Consider the following 23,542-nt stretch of genomic DNA (forward strand, 5'->3'; position numbering starts at 1 on the left):
CCCCCTCGCCCCCCCCCCCAGACACAAAAAAAAAAAAAAAAAAAAAAGAAAGAAAGAAAGGAAAAGGAAAAAAACACAACACAAACAACCAAAAACAAAAGTTTTAGACTTCTGACATCCAGGACTGTAAGAGAACAAATTTGTGTTGTTTTAAATCACTAAGTTTGGGATAATTTGTTACAGTGGCATTGAGAAAACACTACACTCACAAATATGATGATGATCTAATAAGAGTATACTGGGGACTTACGTGAGGTGGCAGTGGGTTGGCAGGTAGGCTGGGGAGCAGTCCATATNGTTTGTGCCTGTGCACCTGCCATGGACTTCCTGGCCCAGGGCTCGGACTCCAAGTACAATGGTGAGGGACCTGGAATGCTGCAGTGGCCCTCTCCCAGCTCCCGTCCACCTTAATTCCTGAGCAGATTGGGGAGCAGCAAGGTTCATCCCAGCCCCTGAGTGAACTGGGCTGGATCCTGGCTTGAACCCAGACCTAGTGACGCAGTATTGGGGTAGGGAGGGGGAGCAGGAGCGATGTTTGGAATCTGATATTCCAGCAGAACTCCAGCTGTTAAAATGACCCTACAACAGCTGATTTTGCCTTTTGCAGTTGCAAACCAAATTACTGCTTGTTTCTTCACTGGAGCACTTGAGTCATGTTCATGAATCCACTTTGTTCAAGACTGGTGTTTAAATTGCTTTGTCAGACCTTTATCAAAATGGTGCTATCTTCTTTCACTTGTAGCAATGAGTTTAGCTCATCAAGACTACATCACAACAGAGCAACCGTTTTGGTTTATGTTTTTTGGGGGGTTTTTTTGGTAAGATTTTATTTTTAAGTAATCTCTATACCCAACATGGGGCTTGAACTCACAACCCCAAGATCAAGAGTTATTTGCTCTACCTACTGAGGCAACCAGTCGCCCATAGCTATTGCTCATTTAATGAGGTCAGCTAAAGAAAGAGTTCCTCAGGGTCCCTGTGAGGATATTTCTGATATCCAGATCAGACAAGAGAAGTAGCTTTGAAGAACAAACCTCATATTACTTAAACGAACTAGAACACCTTGCCACCTTAGGAAAAGGTGGATATGGAAGAGTATATAAGCTCAAGAATGAATTAGATGGTCAGAATTTTGCAATCAAAATATGCTGAATAAAGGTGCAACTAAACAGGCTGCATGAAGATACTATGGTAAGTGAGGGTACTAGGTCTTCAGCATCCTAATATTGTAGGCCATCATACTGCTGGGATAGTAGATGCTCATGTGGCCCAAATGCAAGATAGAATCTCTATTCAGTTGCCATCTCTGGAAATAATCTCTAACCAGGAGGACAACAGAGATCAACAGGTTGTCACAAATGATTAAAGTCAGAACTCATCCAAGGTGACTCAGTCGGTTAAGCGTCCGACTTCAGCTCAGGTCATGATCTTGCTGTCCATGAGTTCGAGCCCTACACTGGACTCTGTGCAGACAGCTCCAAGCCTGAAACCTGCCTAGATTCTGTGTCTCCATCTCTCTCTGCCCCTCCCCTACTAACACTGTCTCTTTCTCAACAATAAACATTAAAAAAAAAAAAAAAAAGGAATAGCTCATCAATTATCCTTGCCAAATTCACCTCAGAAAAAGAAAAATCCTTAGGAGAAGCTGGCCCTGAAAATCAGACTAATAAACTGATGAACTATATCACCACTTTAGTCACAAAAGATGCCACTGAATTGGAATCATTTTACTCCAGAGCCGCTTTGTCTTCCAGATTGTTGAACATCAGCTGCCACTTAAGCATGATTACGACTTAAAAGAGAATTTCACATCCATCAAGGAATCTGCTGAAGAAAACTTAAACTTGATGGGGTAGATATCACCTGATGCAGTGTCACCTGATGTTTCACATTCAGATCCACCTGTGTGAGCTCTCTTTGTGGGACTGGACAGCTGAGAGAAACAAGGAGGGCCGGACTGCCCTGGCAAATCTGCACGTCCTTATGTTAAGGTCAGTGTTCCAATAAAAATCTTTCAAGAATTGGTGGAAAGTGTATTTGACATTCATGACATGGGAATTATACACAAAATCTGAAGTCCAGAAATATTTTTCTTTATGGCCCTGATCAGCAAGTAAAAACAGGAGACTTCGGTGTGGCCTGTACAGACATCATTCAGAACATGGACTGGATCAATAGAAATGGCAACAGAACACAGACACATATTTCCAGAGTGGGTGGGTACTTGTCTGTACACTTAACCTGAGAGTTGGAAGGATTTGAGTGTGACGCCAAGTCAGGTATGTATAGCTTGGGTGTGATCCTACTAGAACTCTTTCAGCTGTTTGGAACATAAATACAGCAAGGACAAGTTTTAATAGGTTTAAGAAGTGGTCAGTTACTTGAATCCCTCAGTAAAAAGTGTCCTACAGAGCCAAGTGTATCTAGCACTTAATCAGAAAGAATGCATCTCAGAGACCATCTGCTCTGTTCAGTTGCTATAAAGTGAACTTTTCCAAACTTCTGGAAATGTTAATCTCACACTACAGATGAAAATACTAGAACAGGAAAACTGAAGAACTAAAGCAGCAGCTAAGCCTCCTTTCTCAGGACAAAAAGGTTAAAGATGAAATGGAAGATGAAAGTGTGACTCTCTAGTAGCCTTAATTATGCTCTATAAATGTGAAAGTGGTCTTAAACTCTTTTAAACTAGTCAACTGGAATGTGAATTTTCAATCTTTATTAGGGTATATAATACTTTTATTTATTTAGTAAGCCTGTATAAGACTTATTAAAGTTTAATAAAAAAATATTCATTTACATCAAATAAAAGGCAAAACTAATCTATGGGTTTAGAAAACAGAATAGTAATTACTTACAGGGAAGACAGTGTTAAAATAGGGGTAAGAGGGGCTTCTGGGGTGTTCACACTGTTGTGTCCTGATCTGAAACCAGTGATATGAGTATGTTTAATTTGTGAAAACATATGCATGATACATACAGTTTTAAAAATTGGTACCTTTTTGGGCCGCATGGGTGGCTCAGTTGGTTAAGTGTCCAACTCTTGATTTTGGCTCAGGTCATGATCTCAGGGTCATGAGATCGAGCCCTGTGGTAGACTCTGCACTGGGTATGGAGTCTGCTTAAGATTCTGTCTCTCTCCCTTTCCCTCTCCCCACCCAACTTGCGCACTCTCTTAAAAAAAAAAAAAAAAAAGGAAAAAAAATGGTATATTTTCAACATTTATCAATTTGCTAGTCTGCTGAAAAAAACATATATATTTAAGGAAGTGGAGAAGGTATTTACTAAACAGTAACTTTATTTCTCAAGAACCCTAAAAATTTGTTTCTTTCTCCACAAGATTTTAAAAATCTCAACAATGGACAGTATAATGACTTTTAAATGCTAAAAAATAAACTAAAAGTAAATCATTGCTTAATTAACTTTGTTATGCCTGGATCCTAGGACTGTCATTATAAAAGTAAAAGTAAAACTTCATTTTCTGAAATAACAATAAACAAAGGAGAAAGTCAGGTATAACATACCAAATGATCAAAATGTTTGCTGGGCCTACGATTTTTTTTTCCTTTCTTTTTAATGTTTTTTATTTATTTCTGAGAGAGAGAGAGCGTGAGCAGGGGAGGGTCAGGCAGAGAGACACAAACACGCACAGAATCTGAAGCAGGCTCCAGGCTCTGAGCTAGCTGCCAGCACAGAGCCCAACGCGGGGCTCAAACCCACGAACCGCGAGATCATGACCTGAGCCGAAGTTGGACACTTAACTGACTGAACCACCCAGGCGTCCCAAGATTCTTGAAACTAGTAAAAATGTTAATAGCAATCTCCTGCTGTTAATCTGTGTAGATTATTAAATATAAAAACAATTTATAAAACACATCAGATTTTATTGCTTGAAGAATACAGCATATGAAATCACAAGAATGTCAAAATGAAAAGTCACTAGGCTTCAAACATATAATACATTATCAGATGCAGTAAAATATTAATTAACCTGAACTCTGCATCAGGAAAAAAAAGTGGAAAAATATTTAAGTTGTTTACTTAAGAAACAGATATACTTAAAATAGAAAGAATAAGGATGTTACAGTACAAATTAGAAAAGCCAACACTTATTAACTTTTTATTTTTTAGACTAGACTACCTTTGGTACTTAAACTTTTAAAAAAACAACCCCTTCTAACTTGTCCAAAGCACTTCATGGATACAGTATCAACTTCAACTTAAAACATTCAGAAAAATTAACCTTTTCATGGCATGGGGGAAGTTTATTTAATAAATGTATGCTAATATTTTACTTTTTCTAAAACTGCAAAATAAGATCATTAAGATATCTAATACTTATAAACTTTACTTATTTAGCTCTCCAATTAAAAGTGGAATCCCAGCAACCACAATTTATCCTTGGGCTTGGTGAATATACAAATTTAAATAATTTGGCAACTGACACAGGAATTTAGATCACTTTATACTATAGTAAAGTGGCATTTCCATTCTGTTTCCAAAATATAAACAATATGCCATTTCTTCAATACATTGGATTCCTATAAAAGTCACTACCATACTTTTATTTAGTGGGACCAAATTAAAGCTTCTCCTTTTTAATGAGTAGGTTGAAACTATCTGTATTTCATATAGGGCTGATCAGTTATGACACACTTTCTTACACAAAATAAAACCAACCATTTTTAAAGCTATCACTCAATTATGATGGAGACAATGATGCCATTTCAAAAGGAAGCATTGGACACTCTAGGCCATCTAGTCAAGAAAATGTAAAAGTAATGCTAAAAACAAACAATAAGTAAACTATAACTACCAGTTAAATTACAAAACAATCCCTCTTTTATAGTAAGCATGCTTATTAGCTTTCATTTCTTTCCCCCAGCAAAGGTTTGAATATTCATGAATCTCCATTAAACCAATGGAACCTAAGCAACTGTTTCACAAGTTCCAATAAAGATGGATGGACTAAGCAAGTAATACTATTAACAATTATTGGAGTGAAATAGTAAGAATCATGACAGTCCTCAAAATTGGGCAGTCTTTGAAATGTAATAGCGTAGCTCAAGATGAATTATGCCATAATAAAACTGTAGTTTTTACCTCTACAAAAAACAAAAACAAAATCAAAAACATAACCCACTGAATTCATACAACTACTATTGAACATACTCCTTCCTAGTTTTTGAATGTCGTTTTGAGATTTTTTAAACAAGTATATTTATCTGAGCATATATATTTATTCCCTATATATATATATACTCATTTTAAAAGACAAAAAATTCAGATACTACAAAACTGAACTCTTTGTTTTTTCACCAACCTGATCTAACATCTACTGCATTACATAACACCCTCCCCCCAATAATTTAAAATTCCCAATTTTTAGTCTAGTTAAAAGGGCAGAGGAAATGCAAATGCAGGTTTAGTTTCTGTATAAATTTCACCGTATTTTTATAAACTTGACGTTTTCTGTAACACTGTTTATTGATCAAATAAAGGACTCACTGCTATCTAAAATTTCATAAACACCATTAAAAATTCAAAATTGATATTATACTGAATCTTAAATTTTCAATAGTTCAAAGAGACAGTTTTTACATGAATAGCACACAATAGATGAAACTTAACAGCAGACATCCCTAGAATACCAATGGCAAGTCCACCAATATGCATACAAAATTACAGATAAGCATTTCTTTCACTGTTTTTTTGTGCAGGGAAAAACATTTATAGAGGAAATAGAAACTCAGCTGGTAAATTTCAGATATCATCATCATCTTCTTCATCCTGAGAGGATCCAGCCTGGTTAGATGCGCTGGCTGTGGCAGCAGCAAGCTGCGCTTGTTGAGCAGCCTGCTGCATTTGAAGCCATTCCTGCTGGGCCAATTCTGCTTGTTGCTGTCTAGCCTAAACACCAAAAACATAAAAACAAGTAATAATCTTTTTTTAACTTACAACATACACACTTTGGTTAAGTATTGATTAAGCCAATTACAGACTTAGTCATTACCAAATTTGGATATTTTCCAACCACCAAAATAACTTATACATCTGGAGAACATGAACTCTTTAAGAAAATACAGTTAGAAGACTGCTTCTCTGTCAACTAACAACAGCTTCTAAAACTTGGTTCTCTTATCCTCAGTCCCCTTTATGCCACGTAATTTTATGACCTTTGATTCAACTGAAATTGAAAAAGCTGGTAGAAAAATCACAATGTTCTCCTTTAGTTCCTTTTCCAATTTCTCTCTTCCTTTTTTTTAAATGTTTTTTTTTTTTCATATTTTTATTTATTTCTAGGAGAGAGAGAGAGAGACAGCGTGAGCAGGGGAGGGTCAGAGAGAGAGGGAGTCACAAACTCCGAAATAGGCTCCAGGCTCTGAGCTGGCAGTCAGCACAGAGCCTGATGCGGGGCTCGAACCCACAAACCGCGAGATCATGACCTAAGCGAAAGTCGGACACTTAACCGACTAAGCCACCCAGGCGCCCCTTTTTTTTAATGTTTTTAACGTTTATTCATTTTTGGGAGACAGACAGACAGAGTGTGAGTAGGGGAGAGGCTGAGAGAGAGGGAGACACAGAATCCGAAGGAGGCTCCAGACTCAGGGCTCGAACCCATGAACCAAGAGATCATGACCCAAGCCAAAGCCAGAAGCCCCTCCCTCTCTTCCTTTTTTTCACTTGATTCATCTGTCCTCTCAACTTACAACTTAGATTTAAACATTTTTCAATCTAAAAATTATTTCTGTGGGGTGCCTGGGTGGCTCAGTCAGTTAAATGTCCGACTTCAGCTCAGGCCATGATCTCATGGTTCGTGGGTTCGAACTCCGCGTTGGGCTCTGTGCTGACAGCCAGCTCAGGGCCTGGAGCCTGTTTCAGATTGTGTCTACCTCTCTCTCTGACCTTCCCCTGCTCACACTGTCTCTCCCTCTCTGTCAGAAATAAAACATTTAAAATAATTTTTAATAAAAAATAAAAATATAATTTTTAATAAATAAAAAATAAAAATTATTTAAAAGTTGTCTAGTACAGTACCCCTAATTCTTAAGGAAAAGTACTATACATGAACGTAATAGCTACCTTGATGTTTGAGTTTCTATCACAGTTCCCTACTCTATACATAAATTTCTCCTGTGTCCCTCTCCCCATAAATACACACATGTGGGTGAACACACACACACACACACACACCCTTCCCATATATGCACTAGAGAAAAGGCACTTATCCAGGACTGAATTTAAGCGAAATAGTTAAAATCCATTCATTTGATATATCCTCTCTAAAAACCATCACAGAATTTTAGAAATCAAGATACTCACATAAGCATTACAAGCAATGTTGCAACAGCTAAAAATCTTTCCCAATTTAATTCATTAGCAGAAAAATCACACCAAGAGGGAAAAAATGAATCTGTTCTTGAAAACATCACATAAATTCCATTGGAATCTACCAAAATAAGGCTGCTTCTTCCTCTGCCTTTTCTCAGAATTGTCCTTTAAGCCTGACTCACACTCGCCACCCTCCTTTTATGCATAGCTAATTCCTAGTTATCTACTAAAACAGAAATGTCCTTAACCCTTCTAGATCATATTGTGTACCTTATTTCATACGCCAAAATTCTCTATGCATTCCTATACCTATTTACTTTGTTCTCTAATTACCTGAGTATGTATCTTTTTTCCCACTAGACTTGCGAATAGAGACTGTTTACATACTCCTTGTTACATTCCTCACACAGTTCTCCAGTATTTTCTGAAACAATGTTTTGTGAGAACAGTAATGTTCAGCATAACTAACATTTAGATTTTACCACATACATTCCTAACTTTTCATAATAATCTCATGTATTCATTATCCAAATATTTCTAAAAGAGACTTCCAAATAAGTCATTATTATACTTAAAAAAAAATCATTTGTTTACCAATTAAGTCCAATTTCTCAACCTAGAGTTCAAGGTCCTCCAAATTACTGCCTGCCCCAACTTATCCCCCAACTGTAATACATACTTGGTACTCCAAAAAAACTTAAAGTGTTTTCTCAGTACACCACACCCTCCCATTTTCACTACCTTAACTCATACTGATAGTCATTCTATTTGAAATGTCCTAATTTTCACCTACTAAAACTCTACTCTTTGAGTCAAACTAAAATATTATTTTCTGCATTAAGTTTTTTCCTGAGTCCTAACTATATCATTCAGGACCTAATCAGGAGATAGAAGTCACACTAGTTAGGGGAACAGGAAGAATGCAATATAAAGTATTGTTAACCAAGTATAAAGTTGGTAACTAGGTCACTGGAAAGGCAAGAAAAGAACACTTAGATATTATGGAACTGGTAACTATCAGAAGTAGCCATCAACCCTAAAACTGGGGGACTAAAGGAAGAGGCTGCAATTTTTAAAACTTAATTTTTAAGAAGCTTAAAAGAACAATCCATGGAACTGAAACTAGACCTCTCAAGAAGTGGCATAGATTGGGTGGTAAAAGCATCTTTGAGTTTGGTAGAGGGGCCCAAGGTTTGAGACTCACACCCTGGAGGAAAATGATGAATGTTTAGGCTGGTTCTGTAAGTATTATTAGAGAAACTATAAACTGGACTCGGTTCCTGCTACAGGAAAAGAAACTGATGCAGCAAGGGTAAAGATGCATTGGCAGGTTGCTCAAAGGAACTTGAAGCTAATAGGAAGTAAAAGAAAACAGCCCAAGTGCTGCCTTTCTCCTCCAGCTTAGCAATCTCCCTCCAGAACCCCCTACTGGTAGCAGAATCCAATGAAGTCCAATAGAAAAGCAGAAATGTGGTTTACAGAGTACTAGGCTTGATCACAAATCAAAGCACAGAAAGGTGGGTTTCAGGCTGAGAAAACTGTTTAGTAACTGGTGCATGTTTTTTTTTCTTTTAAAAACTTTATTTCAACATAACTATGCTTACAAAAATATACTTATCAGTTTAACTTATCCTACTCAATTTGGACCGAAACTTAGCATATGGTTTAAGCTTTAAAAAAAAAAAAAAGATTAGTTTATTTTTCATCTACTACAAATGTATATAAAAGATTCTCCATCAAATGCTACCAAAGTAGGTACAACAAGAACCTTGAGAAACTAACCTTTGGTATGTCTCAAAAAACCCTACACATACTGTGCTGTAAACCATTTATAAAACTGATGAAACAAAACACTGTATATTTCAATGCCAGTTCACAAAGTTCAATAACTAATGGGTGTTAGAAAGGAGTGGGGAAAGCCTATGTACACATGTGAAAATGTAAAAGCTATCCAATTTAGTACTGCATGTAGATAATCCACACAAACCAAGATTCCAATAATTTCTTAAATCTGAATTAATACTGTCAGCTTAAATTATCTGCTGAAGTCAATATGTAAACTGTATACTAGCGGTTTTTCTAAGTTATGCAAAAAAGGAAAAAATTAAGTTTCTTTCTCAGCTTTTCAGTCCAGAACTGATGTTATACTACAGGCAATGTGTTCTTTCCAACGTCAACATTCGTAAGGTGACATGTGATGAGATCTGCTTGGATTTAAATTTGTATTAGCACTCACATGCAAAATAACTGACACACTCTTACACTGCCAAAATCTAATGTGATGTCTCCGTACTTGGGAACTCTTCCTCAGGAAAGTAGTCATGAAAGTAGTCAGCCTCATATTACAGTTGTCAGTGTACCTATCATACCTCGCCTACAAGACAAAACCTTTTTTTGTTTAGGAAATCAGAAACCAGACATTCTAATAACTACCTGCATCTATTTTTACTTAGAAAGTATGAAAAATAATTATTTTAACACACAGGCATACTTACCTTTATGGCAAGAATACCCAGAGTGTAAAATGACTAACAGTACTTCATGAAAAACATTTTAAGAGTTCATAAGAAAATTGCAGGGCAAACCAAATATGTGAATTTAATAAACTTAAGAATACTTACTTTGTGCCTTAATCAACTATATATAGATATAATTTTGTGGCACAGAAAAAAAAAACCTCAAATGGTTTCAAGTCTCTACACAGGTTTTATAGCAAAAGCTGCTGATCTCATAGTTTATTCAGTGATCTACAAAGACATGTACTGGTTACAATTAAAATTTAACTGACTTTTAAGCACTATGTCCCCACATTAGCAAACATATTTCTCTGTACAGACATAAAAACATTTCTGTGCCTTTAAAATCTACGTTGACTGATAAATTTCATTTTCATAAATTATAATTTTCAGTGGTACTTCTAACTTTTTTCCCTTTTGCCTCCTACCCAATCTACCTAAAGTATTTTTCTTCTAAAATGGAAGTGTGGGGACGCCTGGGTGACTCAGTCGGCTAAGCGTCCGACTTTGGCTCAGGTCATGATCTCACAGCTTGTGGGTTCAGGCCCCGTGTCAGACTCTGTGCTAACAGCTGGCTCAGAGCCTGGAGCCTGTTTCGGACTCTGTCTCCCTCTCTCTCCGACTCTCCCCTGCTCACGCTGTCTCTCTCTCTCTCAAAAATAAATAAAGCATTAAAAAATTTTAAAAAAATAAAAAATAAAAAATAAAACGAAAGTGTGAAAGATAGTAAGTGTATACTTCCTAATTAATTTCTTCTTTTGGAGATTTTCTTTTTTCTTTTTTTTAAATTTTTTAAGATGTTTTATTTAGTTTTGAGAGTGAGAGAGAGAGACAGCGTGAGCAGAGGAGGGTCAGAGAAAGAGGGAGACAAAGAATCCGAAGACAGGCTCCAGTCTCTGAGCTGTCAGCAACAGAGCCCGATGCAGGGCTCGAACCCATGAACCGTGAGATCATGACATGAGCTGAAGTCAGACGTCAACCAACTGAGCCACCCAGGCACCCCCATTCTTTTGGAGATTTTCATTATGTTTTAAGATTCTCCCCCCCATACTAAAATAACATTTATAATTTACAGTTAACCTTAATTTCAATATCTTAATTTCCCCCTTTCCAAATTTTGTTGCTAGCAGTTGAAAGACTGCTTCAAATGAGAATGCTATTGTGTTAGTATTTAAAATAAAGTCTAGGGCGCCTGGGTGGCTCAGTCAGTTAAGCGTCCGATTTCAGCTGAGGCCATGATCTCACCATTCATGGATTTGAGCCTCATGTCAGACTGTGCTGATAGCTCAGGGTCTGAAGCCTGCTTCAGATGTTGTGTCTCCCTCTCCCTCTCTGCCTCTCCCTCCTCTCAAAAATAAATAAACATTAAAAAAAAGGGGGGCACTTGGGTGGCTAAATCAGTTAAGCATCCGACTTCAGCTCAGGTGTGAGTTCAAGCCCCACATCAGGCTCTGTGCTGACAGCTCAAAGCCTGGGGCCTACTTTGGATTCTGTGTCTCCTTCTCTCTCTGCCCCTCCCTAATTTGTGCTCTGTCTCTCAAAAATAAATAAATGTAAAAAAACCCCTTAAAGTCTAAAAGATGAAATGAAATCAAAGTGATAAAAAAGCTGTTATATTTACTTATCAGTTCCTTTCATATTTAGGACTTAAGTGCTTTGTGCTTTAAGGAAGAAGAACTAGATAGGTGTTGTATTTTTACCTCTCTGCTGATTTTCCTCACAAGAGCAAAGAAATATTAAGGGAAGATATCTTCACCCATAGATGAAGGCAAAAAAGAAGGGAGATAAGGAAGAAGAAATAACAAATGACAAGGATAGAAAGGTAAAGACAGATTTGGCAGGCAATTATTGCTTTCATTCTTCTTTTTGCCCTGGAAAGGGTAAGGCATGTTCCACTTAGAAGTTCTAAAATAAGTTTAAGTACACAAATGGTAGCTAGAACATTAGCATGGCAATGTAGAAATAGCACATGTCTAGGGGTCAGAAAACTTGAGTTTGAATTAGACTCCAACACTTCCTAACTATATGAACTTACCTGTTTTATTGTTTAACTCAATCCTTCCCAGTAAACTAAGCTCCATCATAACAAGAACCAAGTCTCCTTTGTATACTATTATAAGCCTAACATTTAGCACTCTGTCTGGTAAATAATGAGTACTTCAGTAAACATCTGTAGAACAAATCCATGATCTCATGCAAGTTTCTCCATTTCTGAGTCTATTTCTTAATGTGTAAATGAGTATAATAAAATTTAGATGTATTTATATTTGTAAAAACTGCAAAGTATATAAAGTATCTAATAGAGCATTTTTTAGTACCGGTTTCAAAAGCTTTTAGTACCTCCTTAGTATCTATCATTATAAGTTGTGAGGATTTTAAAAAATATAGGTAAATTATTTGGCAACATGATTATTTTTATTTTTTTTAATGTTTTTTATTTATTTCCGAGAGAGAGGTAGACACAGAATCTGAAACAGGCTCCAGGCTCTGAGCTAGCTGTCAGCACAGAGCCTGACGCGGGGCTCGAACCCACGAACCATGAGATCACGACCTGAGCCGAAGTTGGATGCTCACCTGACTGAGCTACCCAGGTACCCCTTGGCAACATGATTAGCACATGATTAGAACTTAATATATGTTAGTAAACTTATTTTTCTTATTAGTTTAAATGGTATCTGATGTCTAGTGCTTGATAACGCTTAATGTTCAGATGTTTTTTGATCCAAATCCAACTGGTTATTATGACCACAAAAAGGATCAGGTATAGCATTAATCTGGAAGAGATTACCAAAACTGATACTTCCCAATTCTAAAGGAAACTACATTAACTGGTAGGAAATCTCACCTCTTCCACCCAAAACTGCCTTATAATTTAATTTGAAATGAGAGGCCAAAACTTAGTAGAAAAAAAAGAACTTCATCCGCTCCTCTTTTTTTTTTTTTGTGAAGGTTAGTGCTAATCCTTCACAAACTGGGAATTAGAATTTTAATAAGAAAGGGAGGAAGGGAGGTAGGGAGGAAGAATAGAAGGACTTTTTTAAAGATTAGATGTTTGTTTTAAAGGTGCATTAAAAACCTACTTTAACTATAAAATAGATGTTTATCAAATTTTCCTTATATACCACTCATTATAAAATTTGATATACTATTTTCTCACCAGCCCATCATTTTAAATCTTAAGAATGTTTAAGTACCGGGGCGCCTGGGTGGCTCAGTCGGTTGAGCATCTGACTTTGGCTCAGGTCATGATCTCACAGCTTATGGGTTCGAGCCCCACGTCGGGCTCTATGCTGACAGCTTAGAGCCTGGAGCCTGCTTCGGATTCTGTGTCTCCCTCTCTCTTTGCCACTACCGGGCTCACACTCTCTGTCTCTCTCTCTCTCTCTCAAAAATAAATTAACATTAAAAAAAAAATTTTTTTTAAAGAATGTTTAAGTATATTTTTCATGCTTTTAAACGGTCATTCTGTCTGGAAAAAACCATCAAAGTAAAATCTCAGTAGTTATTTTGGAGTTGTTCTCCTTGGAAAACTGGTTGCTGTTGGGGCACCTGGTTGGTTCAGTTGGTTAAGCATTCAACTTCGGCTCAGGTTATGATCTCACAGTCCATGGATTCAAGCCCTGCGCTGGGCTCTGTGCTGACAGCTCAAAGCCTGAAGCCTGCTTCAGATTCTGTGCCTCCTTCTCTCTATGCCCCCACTCACACTCTCTCTCTCACTCTCACTTTTTCTCTCAAAAATAAACATTAAAAAAATTTAGAAAGGAGGGCCCTGGTAGCTCAGGTTGAGTGTCTGACTTCGGCTCAAGTTGTGATCTCACGATTTGAGATCAAGCCCTGAACCAGGCTCTGTGCTGACAGCTCAGAGTCTAGAGCTTGCCTAGGATTCTGGGTCTTCCTTTCTCTCTCCTCCACTTATGTTGTGTTTCTCTCTCTCTCAAAAATAAATAAACATTAAAAAAAATTTTTAATAATAAAAAGAAAACAAATTGCTGCAAATATTTACTTTTTTAAAAAAAATTCTTTTAACGTTTAAGAAGAGTGCACCAGAGTGGGGGAAGGGCAGAGAGAGAGAGAGAGGATCTAAAACAAGCTCTGGGCTGACAGCAGAAAGCCGGAAGTGTGGCTTGAACTCACAAACCATGAAATCATGACCTGAGCTGAAGTTGAGACATTTGACTCACTGAGCCACCCAGGCATCCCCTGTTTAAAAAAAAAAAAATTTATGTGCAAATATTTACTTTTATATGAAGGAAATAACTGACCAAACAGAGTCAAACTGGTCAGATCTAAACATCAGACTCTGATCAAACAATCAGCCACAGAAAGAAAATCCTCTGGATATATATGTTGATTTAAGAAATGATTTCAGAAACCAGTATGATTTCTGTTAGCAAACAGGGTAGTATTCAGATAAAAACAACTTAAAATACATTACTTACTTTTGCAAATAACTCTTGCTGCTGTCTCAGTAACTCTTCTTCAGGAATGCCAAGGTTTTCCAAACGAGAACTGGCCTTTCTTCTTTTTAATGCTACAGTCTTGCATTCTTGTAAGACTTCTTTTACTTCACTGATATAAGAGCCAAAGCCCAAACTTTCTAGTGCTAGGGAAATGAAAACATGACAATATGAAAGAGTGATAGAACTTAGTCTTTTCCCCCATTTATGGGAGATTTTGTGTTTTGTTTTGTTTTTTGAGGCGAGGGGATTCCTGTCTTCTAATAATTTTGCTTATTTTATAGTTGCACAGCAATTACTTGAATGGCTAAATCAAAACATTTTATCAACTTTCTTAATATTATATTACAAATTAAGTAAAACATGAGGAGTATTTTAACAGCACAAGCCTTTACTTTTCTTCCTGATTAACTTTTAAAAACCAAAGCATTTCCTGTGAAGAAAAAAAAGAGTCCAATGTAAGAACATGTGCTTTCAGTAAGAAAACATTTTTCCTATACCACTCACAGTAAATCAAACATCATTACCTCAGTCACTTTTTAGAATAATACCAAAAAAGCAAATATTTGGAATCTACTTGTTAATAACATATTTTGTGCCATTTGGCTTAGGTTGGTAACATATGTTCTAAGTTTCAGTAGGATGGGATGAAAGAATGGATAAGTTCTTTTGTACAATATACCAAACAGGAGACTATTTTTAGCAAAGGCGCTCAAACTGCCAAGTTTAAGAAATACTGGTGGAAATAACTTACGAAATTCAGCATTTATACTCAGCCAAGAAGTTTCTCTTGAAAATAAAACTTAGCAGGAAGCACTAGAAAATCATTTCAAGTGATGCGGCAGAAAACTGGGATAAAGAAAGACTATAAAGATAGAAGTATTAACAAAAAATTCTCTTTCCCTTTTTCACACTTAGAAAGAAAATTTTACAGTAATGCACTTTCTACATGCCTTCTTGTAATCAAGACAAAGCATAAAGTTTCTTTTGGCTCACAGTAATTAAAATTGTATTTTATAGTTTTCTACATATTGCCAATGCCCCAGAGGCACTTTGTTTTCTGACCCAATGATGAAATATAGGTGGGGAGAAATACAGTGATGAATTTACCTTAGTTCATCAGTTCTTGCAGTTTTTCAACAATTATGATGAACCAGACTGCTCTCAGTAAAGATGCCCTGAATTCTAACTACAGGAATTTGCTCTTAAGTGAGAATATAAAATACACCTTTACAAATAGGCATTCCCTCCCATGTCAGCTGTGGTTTTTAAGACATTTTAAAATTATTTCTAACTTTAATTACCTCAAATATTAAGCTGTTTTACATCAACCTTCTTTAGAAGTAATCTCATGCCAAAAAGCAGAGTACTATTACTTGAATTTTAATTACACTAACTTATTGCTCCTCTTTGCCTCCCCCCAAAAACTTCAGTAATTCATTACTCTGAGTTCTGTATATCAAAATAACCACCACATAATTCTTGGCCTGACTGGAGATATCGTGGAAAATTAAGTGAAGATTAAGGAGACTGCATTTTTTTACTTGAATTGACAGACTGATTATTTAGTGTCAATGCTAGAAGCCAAGGTTTTTCTGTTTTTGCTCTTTTTAAAAAAGGTTTATTTATTTAATTTGAGAGCGAGCGAGCGAGCACAAGCAGGGGAGGGGCAGAGAGAGAGAAAAAGAATCCCAAGCAGGCTCCACACTGTCAGAGCAGAGGCGGACACAGGGCTCAATCTCAGGAACCTTGAGACCATGGCCGGAGCCTAAATCAAGAGTTGGAGGCTTAAGTGACTGAGCCACCCAGGCACCCCAGTTTCTTCTGTTTTTTAAAGGTATATATTTTTAATAATATTGACTGGAGACAATACCAAAAGAAACCAAGAGAATGGCTTGCGGTTTCCTCCCAATATTCTGAAGAAAGTCGTATTTCCTTAGCGTATACCACTTTTCTCTAGATCCAGCTCTACCTACATTTCCAGCTTTATTTCTGCCATTAAATCCCTACATATGCTAAATCTGACCACTCAATGTTTCCCAACAGACATCAGTTTTCCACATTCATACTGATGGTAATGCATTCAAGGCTCAGATCAAACTCCATCTTCAAATAAGTGTGCTTGATCCTCCTAGACAGAAGTAATCCCCCCCTTATAAAATCGGATAGACCTCTTAGAATTTGAAGTCAATATATTCATATAACTTTGGATCTACTGCTTCATATCTCTAAGCTTCAGTTTTCTTTCCCTGGGAACAGCATTTCATAGTGTCTTCCTAAAACATATGCAGTACAGAGTTTAAGCATGCAGGCCCTAAGGCTGCCAGAGACTGATCCCAGCTCTGCCGCAAATTAGCTGTGTGACCCTAGATAAGTTCCTTCACCTCTGTGCTCTGAAACACGAATAACAGTACCTGTATCTCATCAGATCAGGTTATTGTGAAGAATGAATGAATTAATATAAACAAAGAGCTTCAAACAGAGGCTTCAAACACAGAACAAGCAAAATGTTCACTGTATTATTTTTAGGACCGTAGGGATCAACAAGTGATCTACAGCATTTAACACCATGTCTAGCACCTAAGATTCACTTAACCACTTGCACTATATACTATTCATCTTTATTTTTTCCCTTAGGTTTAAAAGAGTGCCCTAAAGTATACAGGACATAAATAAAGATCCAGCTATGCATTATCACACTAAATTCAAGTTGAATGAATGTATTTATAACATAAAATATTAAATTTATAAAATTAATAAATCAACACCATGGAGATAACTCTTCAAAATGTCATGAATTACTAGATTCGACATTAAAAAATCCAATCTAAACTATCTTTAACCATGGAGAGCTTGAGTTAAAATTTTGAAAGAAAACAAAGAACTCACCTTTAAAAACATCTAAGGTTGAGAACACTGCTTTCAAAAAATTTGCAAGTGAATCCAAGGTTAATATTTATTATCATTCAAAGAGCTGCCATATACAAATTTGTACTCTCAATTAAATGGTTCAACAAGAAAAGCCATAAATTTTAATTTCTAAAACTGCACTGACTGTAATCCAAATTTTAAATACACTACGGCTAACAGCAATAAGTAGATATAGTCTTTTCTAAACAAGGAGATATTTTACACCATTTGTTACCATACTGGAATAATCATTTCCATTTTACACAAAGAGCGTCTTAAAGGATAAGGGAAAGGACTCCTAAGCAGGGCCATCATGTGCGGTTTTGTAGGTTATCCTGTGCACAACAGGACCATATCTAAGGAAGGCCATTCATACTGTAAACGTAGATTTGTATGTTTATTATGGCACTTTTCTGGCAGATGGTAGAAAGGTTTTTAGAGAAGAAGTGCCTTTTTCTAGTGTGTATAAAGAGACTTAATGGAGTGTTAGGGCCCCAGCTCTAAGGATCTCAGAGTAAAAGACAGAAAAGAAAAATAATAAAACATTTTTTTTGCTGATAAAATACATACTTCACTTGCTCCTCAGATGCCTGTCTGCTACCCTCTACCATGTATTTTAAAATTATACCCAGGAAAGTGCATGGGCATATTAGAGGAAAAAATACTTGGCACATTTTTCAATTTCAAAGACTGATGTCGGGGTCCCTGGGTGGCTCAGTTGGTTAAGCGTCTGACTCTTGATTTCATTAGCTCAGGGCGTGATCTCACAGTTCGGTTCATGATATCGTGGATTCGGATTTGAGCCCCAAATTGGGCTCTGTGCTAATGGGGGAGGGGAAGCCTGCAGGGGATTCTCTCTCTCTGCCCCTCCCTCACTCACATTCTCAAAATAAACTTTTTTTTAAAAAAGACAGATGCTGACAACCAACCACTTAAAAAAAAAGGTAAACACTTCTAACCAGCAACAATAATTTTAATACAGACTTATCTTATTTTACAAAACTAATGCAATCGTATAAAGTTTTGTTTTAATAAGAATTTGTCAATTACTTTATATCAAATGTATAATACAGGTTTTTCATTAAAAAATTATAATACATAAAACAGCATTTTCAAATTTGTTTTCTTTTGTTTATTTGTTAAAGGAAGGGGGGAGGAGTTCACTCAAAATGCATTAAGAGGATGATATGGGCCAAACTGACTTCTTGGCTCATTAGCCTGGCAAATGTTTCTGAAGACCCTTAACCGTGTCCTCTATGGATTACTACTCCTGGGAATCTGGGACAATAATGAGAGACTGAGGGCAGAGCAGGAACCAAATATCATCAATCTTTATATCCTTAGCATTATCTAACACTGTGCCAGGTACCTAGTAGTGTTCAAAAGTAATTGTTGGGTAACAGAAGAAAAAAAAAACAAGATATGTCAGTTTTAAGGAAAATAATAAAATCCCAACTTGAAAAGAACTTGATTATGTGATAATACCAATTCCATATATATAATGTGTCCTTTTGAAAAAAACATCAGTACGCGTAACTATTTAGATAATACAATTTCATTCTCATTATTATTACAACTTCTCTGCAATCACTCAGATCCTCTGACTTAAAAACTACTGGACATCCACTTTCTAAAATAGACTGTGGTTTAAGCTTTAGAGCAAAGCTCAAACTGTGGTCCATGGATTTGGGCCATAACTGCTTGTAATGGTCTATGATGAGTTAAGTATGGAAATCAAAGTAAGCATTTAGGAACCTTCACAGCAAAACTAACTACATGGGGTGATGGATGTGTTAGCTAACCTTATTGTGGTATCATTTCACAATATATATGCATCAAATCATTATGCTGTACACCTTAACCTTACACAATGTTCTATCAATTATATCTCAATAAAGCTGGGGGGGAACCTTCAAAGCAATCTGACAAGACTAATTTTAAGTCTACTGAATCTAACAACAAAAATTGAACTTTTATATATTTTTCAATTTTGTTTTCCTAGTGATCCTTTTTTATTGTATTTCATAAAAGTACCAGTGTGAGAGGAACTAGATTTTTTTTTAAGCAACTCAATTGCTGAAGAAGCAAATCCTCAGACTTTTTCAAACTTTCACTACTTTCAGTTACTACTGTTATAAATGTAGGGAGGAAATGTGGCAGATTAAAAATCCAAAAAAATAATCACTTAAAATACCTTTATACTTAAGCTTTACAAATGGCATTATGCTGTAAGATTAAACATAACAAACCTCGAGCTTTGGATTTAAATCAGTAACATTACACATTTTAAAAATTATTATTTAGGAGCACACAGGTGGCTCAGTTGGTTGGGCATCTGACTTTGGCTCAGGTCATGATCTCGTTTTGTGGTTTCAAGCTCCTTGTGAGGCTCTGTGCTGATAGCTTGCAGCCTGGAGCTTGCTTCAGATTCTGTGTCTCCCTCTCTCTGCCCCTCCCCTGCTGCTCTGTCTCTGTCTCTCAAAAATGAATAAACATTAAAAAATATTTTTTTAATTATTATTTAGGGGTGTCTGAGGTGGCTCAGGGTGTTAAGCATACAACTCTTAATTTTGTCTCAGGTCATAATCTTGCAGTTTGTGAGATGGAACCCCATATCTCTGCAACAGAAAACCTGCTTGGGATTCTCTCTCTCCTTTCCTTATACCCCTCCCATGAGCTCTCTCTTTCTCTCAAAATAAACACTTTTTTTTAAAAGCTTGCCTAAGAAAAGCTAGCTTCTAAAAATATAAAATTATTTATTGCAGTATATCATGTAAGATTCTCAACTCTGATTCTCAATAATTGCAAGTAATACCTGAAAACAATTAAATATTATTTATACATAAATGAGGAAACCTTTAGATTTGCCTAAGGCCAATGACTCTCCAGCGTAGAATTTGCCATTCTTAATCCTCAACGTCAGTTCTTTCCATAATACAACAGAACATGTTAAAACTTATTTAAGAATACGTATTCACAAAAACCATCAATGATATGAAAGGAACACCTTTTATAGCTTAGAACCCCTGTATTTGTTTATCTGTGATCTTCAACACCAAGTCCCCTTTTTAAACTCAAAATAAGCAAAACATTTTGAAATTTTTTAAAAATTTAACTATTTCAAAGATCTACTAGCAATAAAGTTATTTCAACTTTAATTAACTTCCATTTTACAGAACTGCCTCAGATGCTTAATTTGCTGACAATGTAAAGCAAAGTAGCAAGTGAACAAATGACATGTCCTGAAGCAAAATCTAGTTCATTAAACTTATTACTAAAAAATTGGAACTTCAATATGTGAGATTCATATGACTTTAAATGTAATTATTCCACTTGCATATATCCTACATACCAAAATAATAAATACATACAGAAAAGCATAAAAAAGTCATACTTACTATGACTTAGCAAGCTTTCTAGGGTTAACCTGTAGACACATTTTAAACACCTAAAAAAGTACACAACTTAAAGGATTTCTTTTAAAAAAAAGTAACCACTCAAGACAAAAAATTCTTTAAAATGATTAAATATGAAATAATATGAGATTATGAATGCATACGATGTAGTCCCCTTCATGGTGAGAATTTCGGGCAAAAATGGTGGGTCCTTATCCACTTAACATTAGCAATGTTACCCAAAGAAAGGGTAAATCTGTAAGACTATCTAATCGATGATTTTTTAAAAATTAATCAATCATCCTCAGTACACAAAGGAAAATGCTTTCACTGAAACTTTCTGACTCACACCTTAAACTGAATTTATTAGCATATTCCTAAATTGAGCTATTTAGCATATTGCTTGCTACAGCTGGACTTTTATTCCACCATGTCAATCAGAAAAATATATTTTAGAAAAGAATAAACTACCCAAAAAGACAGACTGCAATGTGTTATTAGAATTTTGGAACAATCCCCACTTCTGTGTTGTAAACAAACGTTTAGGCAGACCCTTTAGAAATCTTTTTAAATTTTCATTAAAAAGGCAATGTGGATAAAACGTTCTTTTTCTTTTTTATGAATTGTAAAAGGAAATTATAGCTCTGTTGGATAATCTTATGAAAGACTAAAAACAATTGTACATACAATCTAAAAATAAAACACAAAAGGAAAAATAGAGAACTTAACTTTCACTGTACCTTCCAGAGTATTCAGCACACCAAACCAAAAACAAACAAACAAAAAATACTACCTTTAAAAATCAAATATGGTTTTTCCCAGGGATTTTTTTTTTCTCTTCATGGACTGAAATAGAAATGGCAGAGTATATTTAAATCTACCTTCCATCCATCATTAAGGACCAAAACATGAATCATGTAATCTTTTTATCAATATTGACAGGAAAATATTGGATACGGTGAATATGAGATGCATTCTCTACTTCAGAATAATAGGAACATCACCTTTTAAAAGTTAAATTATGAAAAATAAGATGGTAGACACCTGTCTGCCTATTAAAATGATTAAAGTTGATTATGATTTTTTCTGACTTCAAAAGCAATCAAGAAACTGTTAGAATTTTAATTATTATAAAAGGCAAGTAATCACCTCAACTTGAATGCAACTTTTTCTTAAGAGTGTATGTAAGTGCTCCCAAAACATTAGGACTAGTAAATGTCTCCCTATTCCTGAAACAAACCATCAGAATGTGGTCCCCCAAATCCCTACTACTGGACTAAATCCTTTCCAACATAGGAAACTGTTGAAGTTTTCAGACATGCTGTTCAATAAAAGCTTAAGTGTATACATCCAAATGGGAATTACAACGGGAAAAGACAGGGAAATGTTCCATGAAAAAAATCTTACAAACTTTCAATGCAAGCTTTAAAAATTTATCTCCATAGAGCAAAGCAAGTTACATAAAAGAAAAACTGAGAAAGAGGAAAAAGAAGGAAGCGGGGGAAAGAAAGTATGATGATCTTCCACCCTTTTCTTCCAGAATTAAACTGGAGAGTTTTGTTAACTTGATGAACAGTAGGACCACTAAACTAGTTTAATTATTATTATTAAGTAATCTGGACACCCAACGTGCTGCTCAACCTCAAAACTCTTGAGATCAAGAGTTCCATGCTCCATCAACTGAGACAGCCAAGCGCCCCTCACTGAACCGTTCTTAAAGCTGAAAACATACTCTATTCAACATCACCACACTTTACAACGTTAAACAGCGTTTACGTTAAGAATTCTTTCTCATGCGTTCAGAAAATTCATCTTTTCCTCTACACTGGTGAAAAAGTCGGGTGGGCAAGGGATGCTGTCTCCACTCGTGCTTGGAAGATCCTGTCTAAATCTTCACTTTCCAAGCGGGAACTTTGGGTTCCTTTCTCCGTTGTCACGGCTGCGGTTCCACGTTGGGGAGACAACTTCTCACTCAGTTGTCATGTCTAGGTTCAACCGCAGGCAGGCAAAATTCTTGCTGCTTCCGCTTACCTGGCCGTAAACAGACGACGACTGCTACTTTTTCTTTGGAGGATGTTAGCTGACCTAAACGCCGGCAAATCCTTCCTTGTATTCGCCGGATGAAAAGCACCATGAGAATACCACACAGGGAGGTGGTAAGGCACCGGCTGCCTCCATGCCCGCGTGGCTTTTTCGTCTACTCGTACTGATACGCGGAGAGGAACTAAGGCTTTGACATGAACGGGTCACGCGACTGGCAGGCTGCCCTCCACGCTCACCTAAACAAAATCCCACACATACCACTTACCTTGTATGACGTGCTCGGGTGAGATGGTCTTCTTCTCCGATTTGTTGCAAATCTCATTGGCTTCAGAAGATATAAGGTGGATGAATTCAGTGCAGCAGTTCACCACCAGCTCCCGGGCATCGTTGGCCACCCGGACATTGGGGAGAGTCTCTTTGATCATCTTATTGATAGCAGCTCTAGGTATAGTGAGATCATCATCGTTGCCAGATGAGGAAGCCATCGTATCTCCCTCTCGCGCGCGCCCCGATTTTTAAAAACTCCCCAGCTCTGGTCCACTATTCCACGAAGATTTCTCAAAGGCTGCCCTCAAAGTGTGATCCCAGGAGCGCGAAGAGAGGGCAGAAAACGAGGGTTGGGGAGGAGCTGGTTCGTGAGGGTGGGGAACACCCGTGTGTGTGAGAGATTCGGGGCGAGATTGGGAAGGAGGTCGGGGGGCTGAAGATAATGGGGACAGCTCTGCCCACGTCGGAGAGGAGATTGCAAAGGTGGTCCGGAAATTTGAGCACTGGGGAACCACCTTCGTGTCTCCTCAGAGAAGCGGGCGCTGTCGCCTGACCGGTCCCCAACCACGCCGGAGGAGAAGCAAGATCCAGGGGCACTGGCCTCGCCGCGGTACCAGGCGGA

The 23,542-nt window shown here is 36.8% G+C and overlaps 1 protein-coding gene and 1 pseudogene across 1 annotated transcript; one reads left to right on the forward strand and one right to left on the reverse strand.

Annotated features, from left to right (window-relative positions):
* LOC144216654 (eukaryotic translation initiation factor 2-alpha kinase 1-like) overlaps positions 1 to 2,637 on the forward strand; it is a 10,270-nt pseudogene extending 7,633 nt beyond the window's left edge.
* A 1,226-nt stretch (positions 2,638 to 3,863) lies between these two features.
* Positions 3,864 to 23,536, reverse strand: DR1 (down-regulator of transcription 1). Its single transcript, XM_077746150.1, has 3 exons — positions 22,919 to 23,536; positions 14,288 to 14,451; positions 3,864 to 5,910 (listed from the first exon to the last, which is right to left on the reverse strand). Exons 1-3 carry the CDS (start codon positions 23,136 to 23,138, stop codon positions 5,764 to 5,766), a joined length of 531 nt encoding a protein of 176 aa, XP_077602276.1. The 5' UTR covers positions 23,139 to 23,536; the 3' UTR covers positions 3,864 to 5,763.
* Between the last annotated feature and the right edge of the window lie 6 nt (positions 23,537 to 23,542).

The sequence above is a fragment of the Crocuta crocuta genome, unplaced genomic scaffold (genome assembly GCF_008692635.1).
Source record: "Crocuta crocuta isolate KB4526 unplaced genomic scaffold, BGI_CrCroc_1.0 scaffold48, whole genome shotgun sequence".
Classification (NCBI taxonomy): Eukaryota; Metazoa; Chordata; class Mammalia; order Carnivora; family Hyaenidae; genus Crocuta; species Crocuta crocuta.

Excerpts from the sequence above, each read along its gene's own strand:
- DR1 (XM_077746150.1), bottom strand. The coding sequence starts at position 23,138 with ATGGCTTCCTCATCTGGCAACGATGATGATCTCACTATACCTAGAGCT. Across the intron at positions 14,452-22,918 it reads ACCCGAGCACGTCATACAAG|CACTAGAAAGTTTGGGCTTT; the intron begins GTAAGTGGTATG and ends TCATTTCCCTAG. Across the intron at positions 5,911-14,287 it reads AGCAAGAGTTATTTGCAAAA|GCTAGACAGCAACAAGCAGA; the intron begins GTAAGTAATGTA and ends TTTGGTGTTTAG.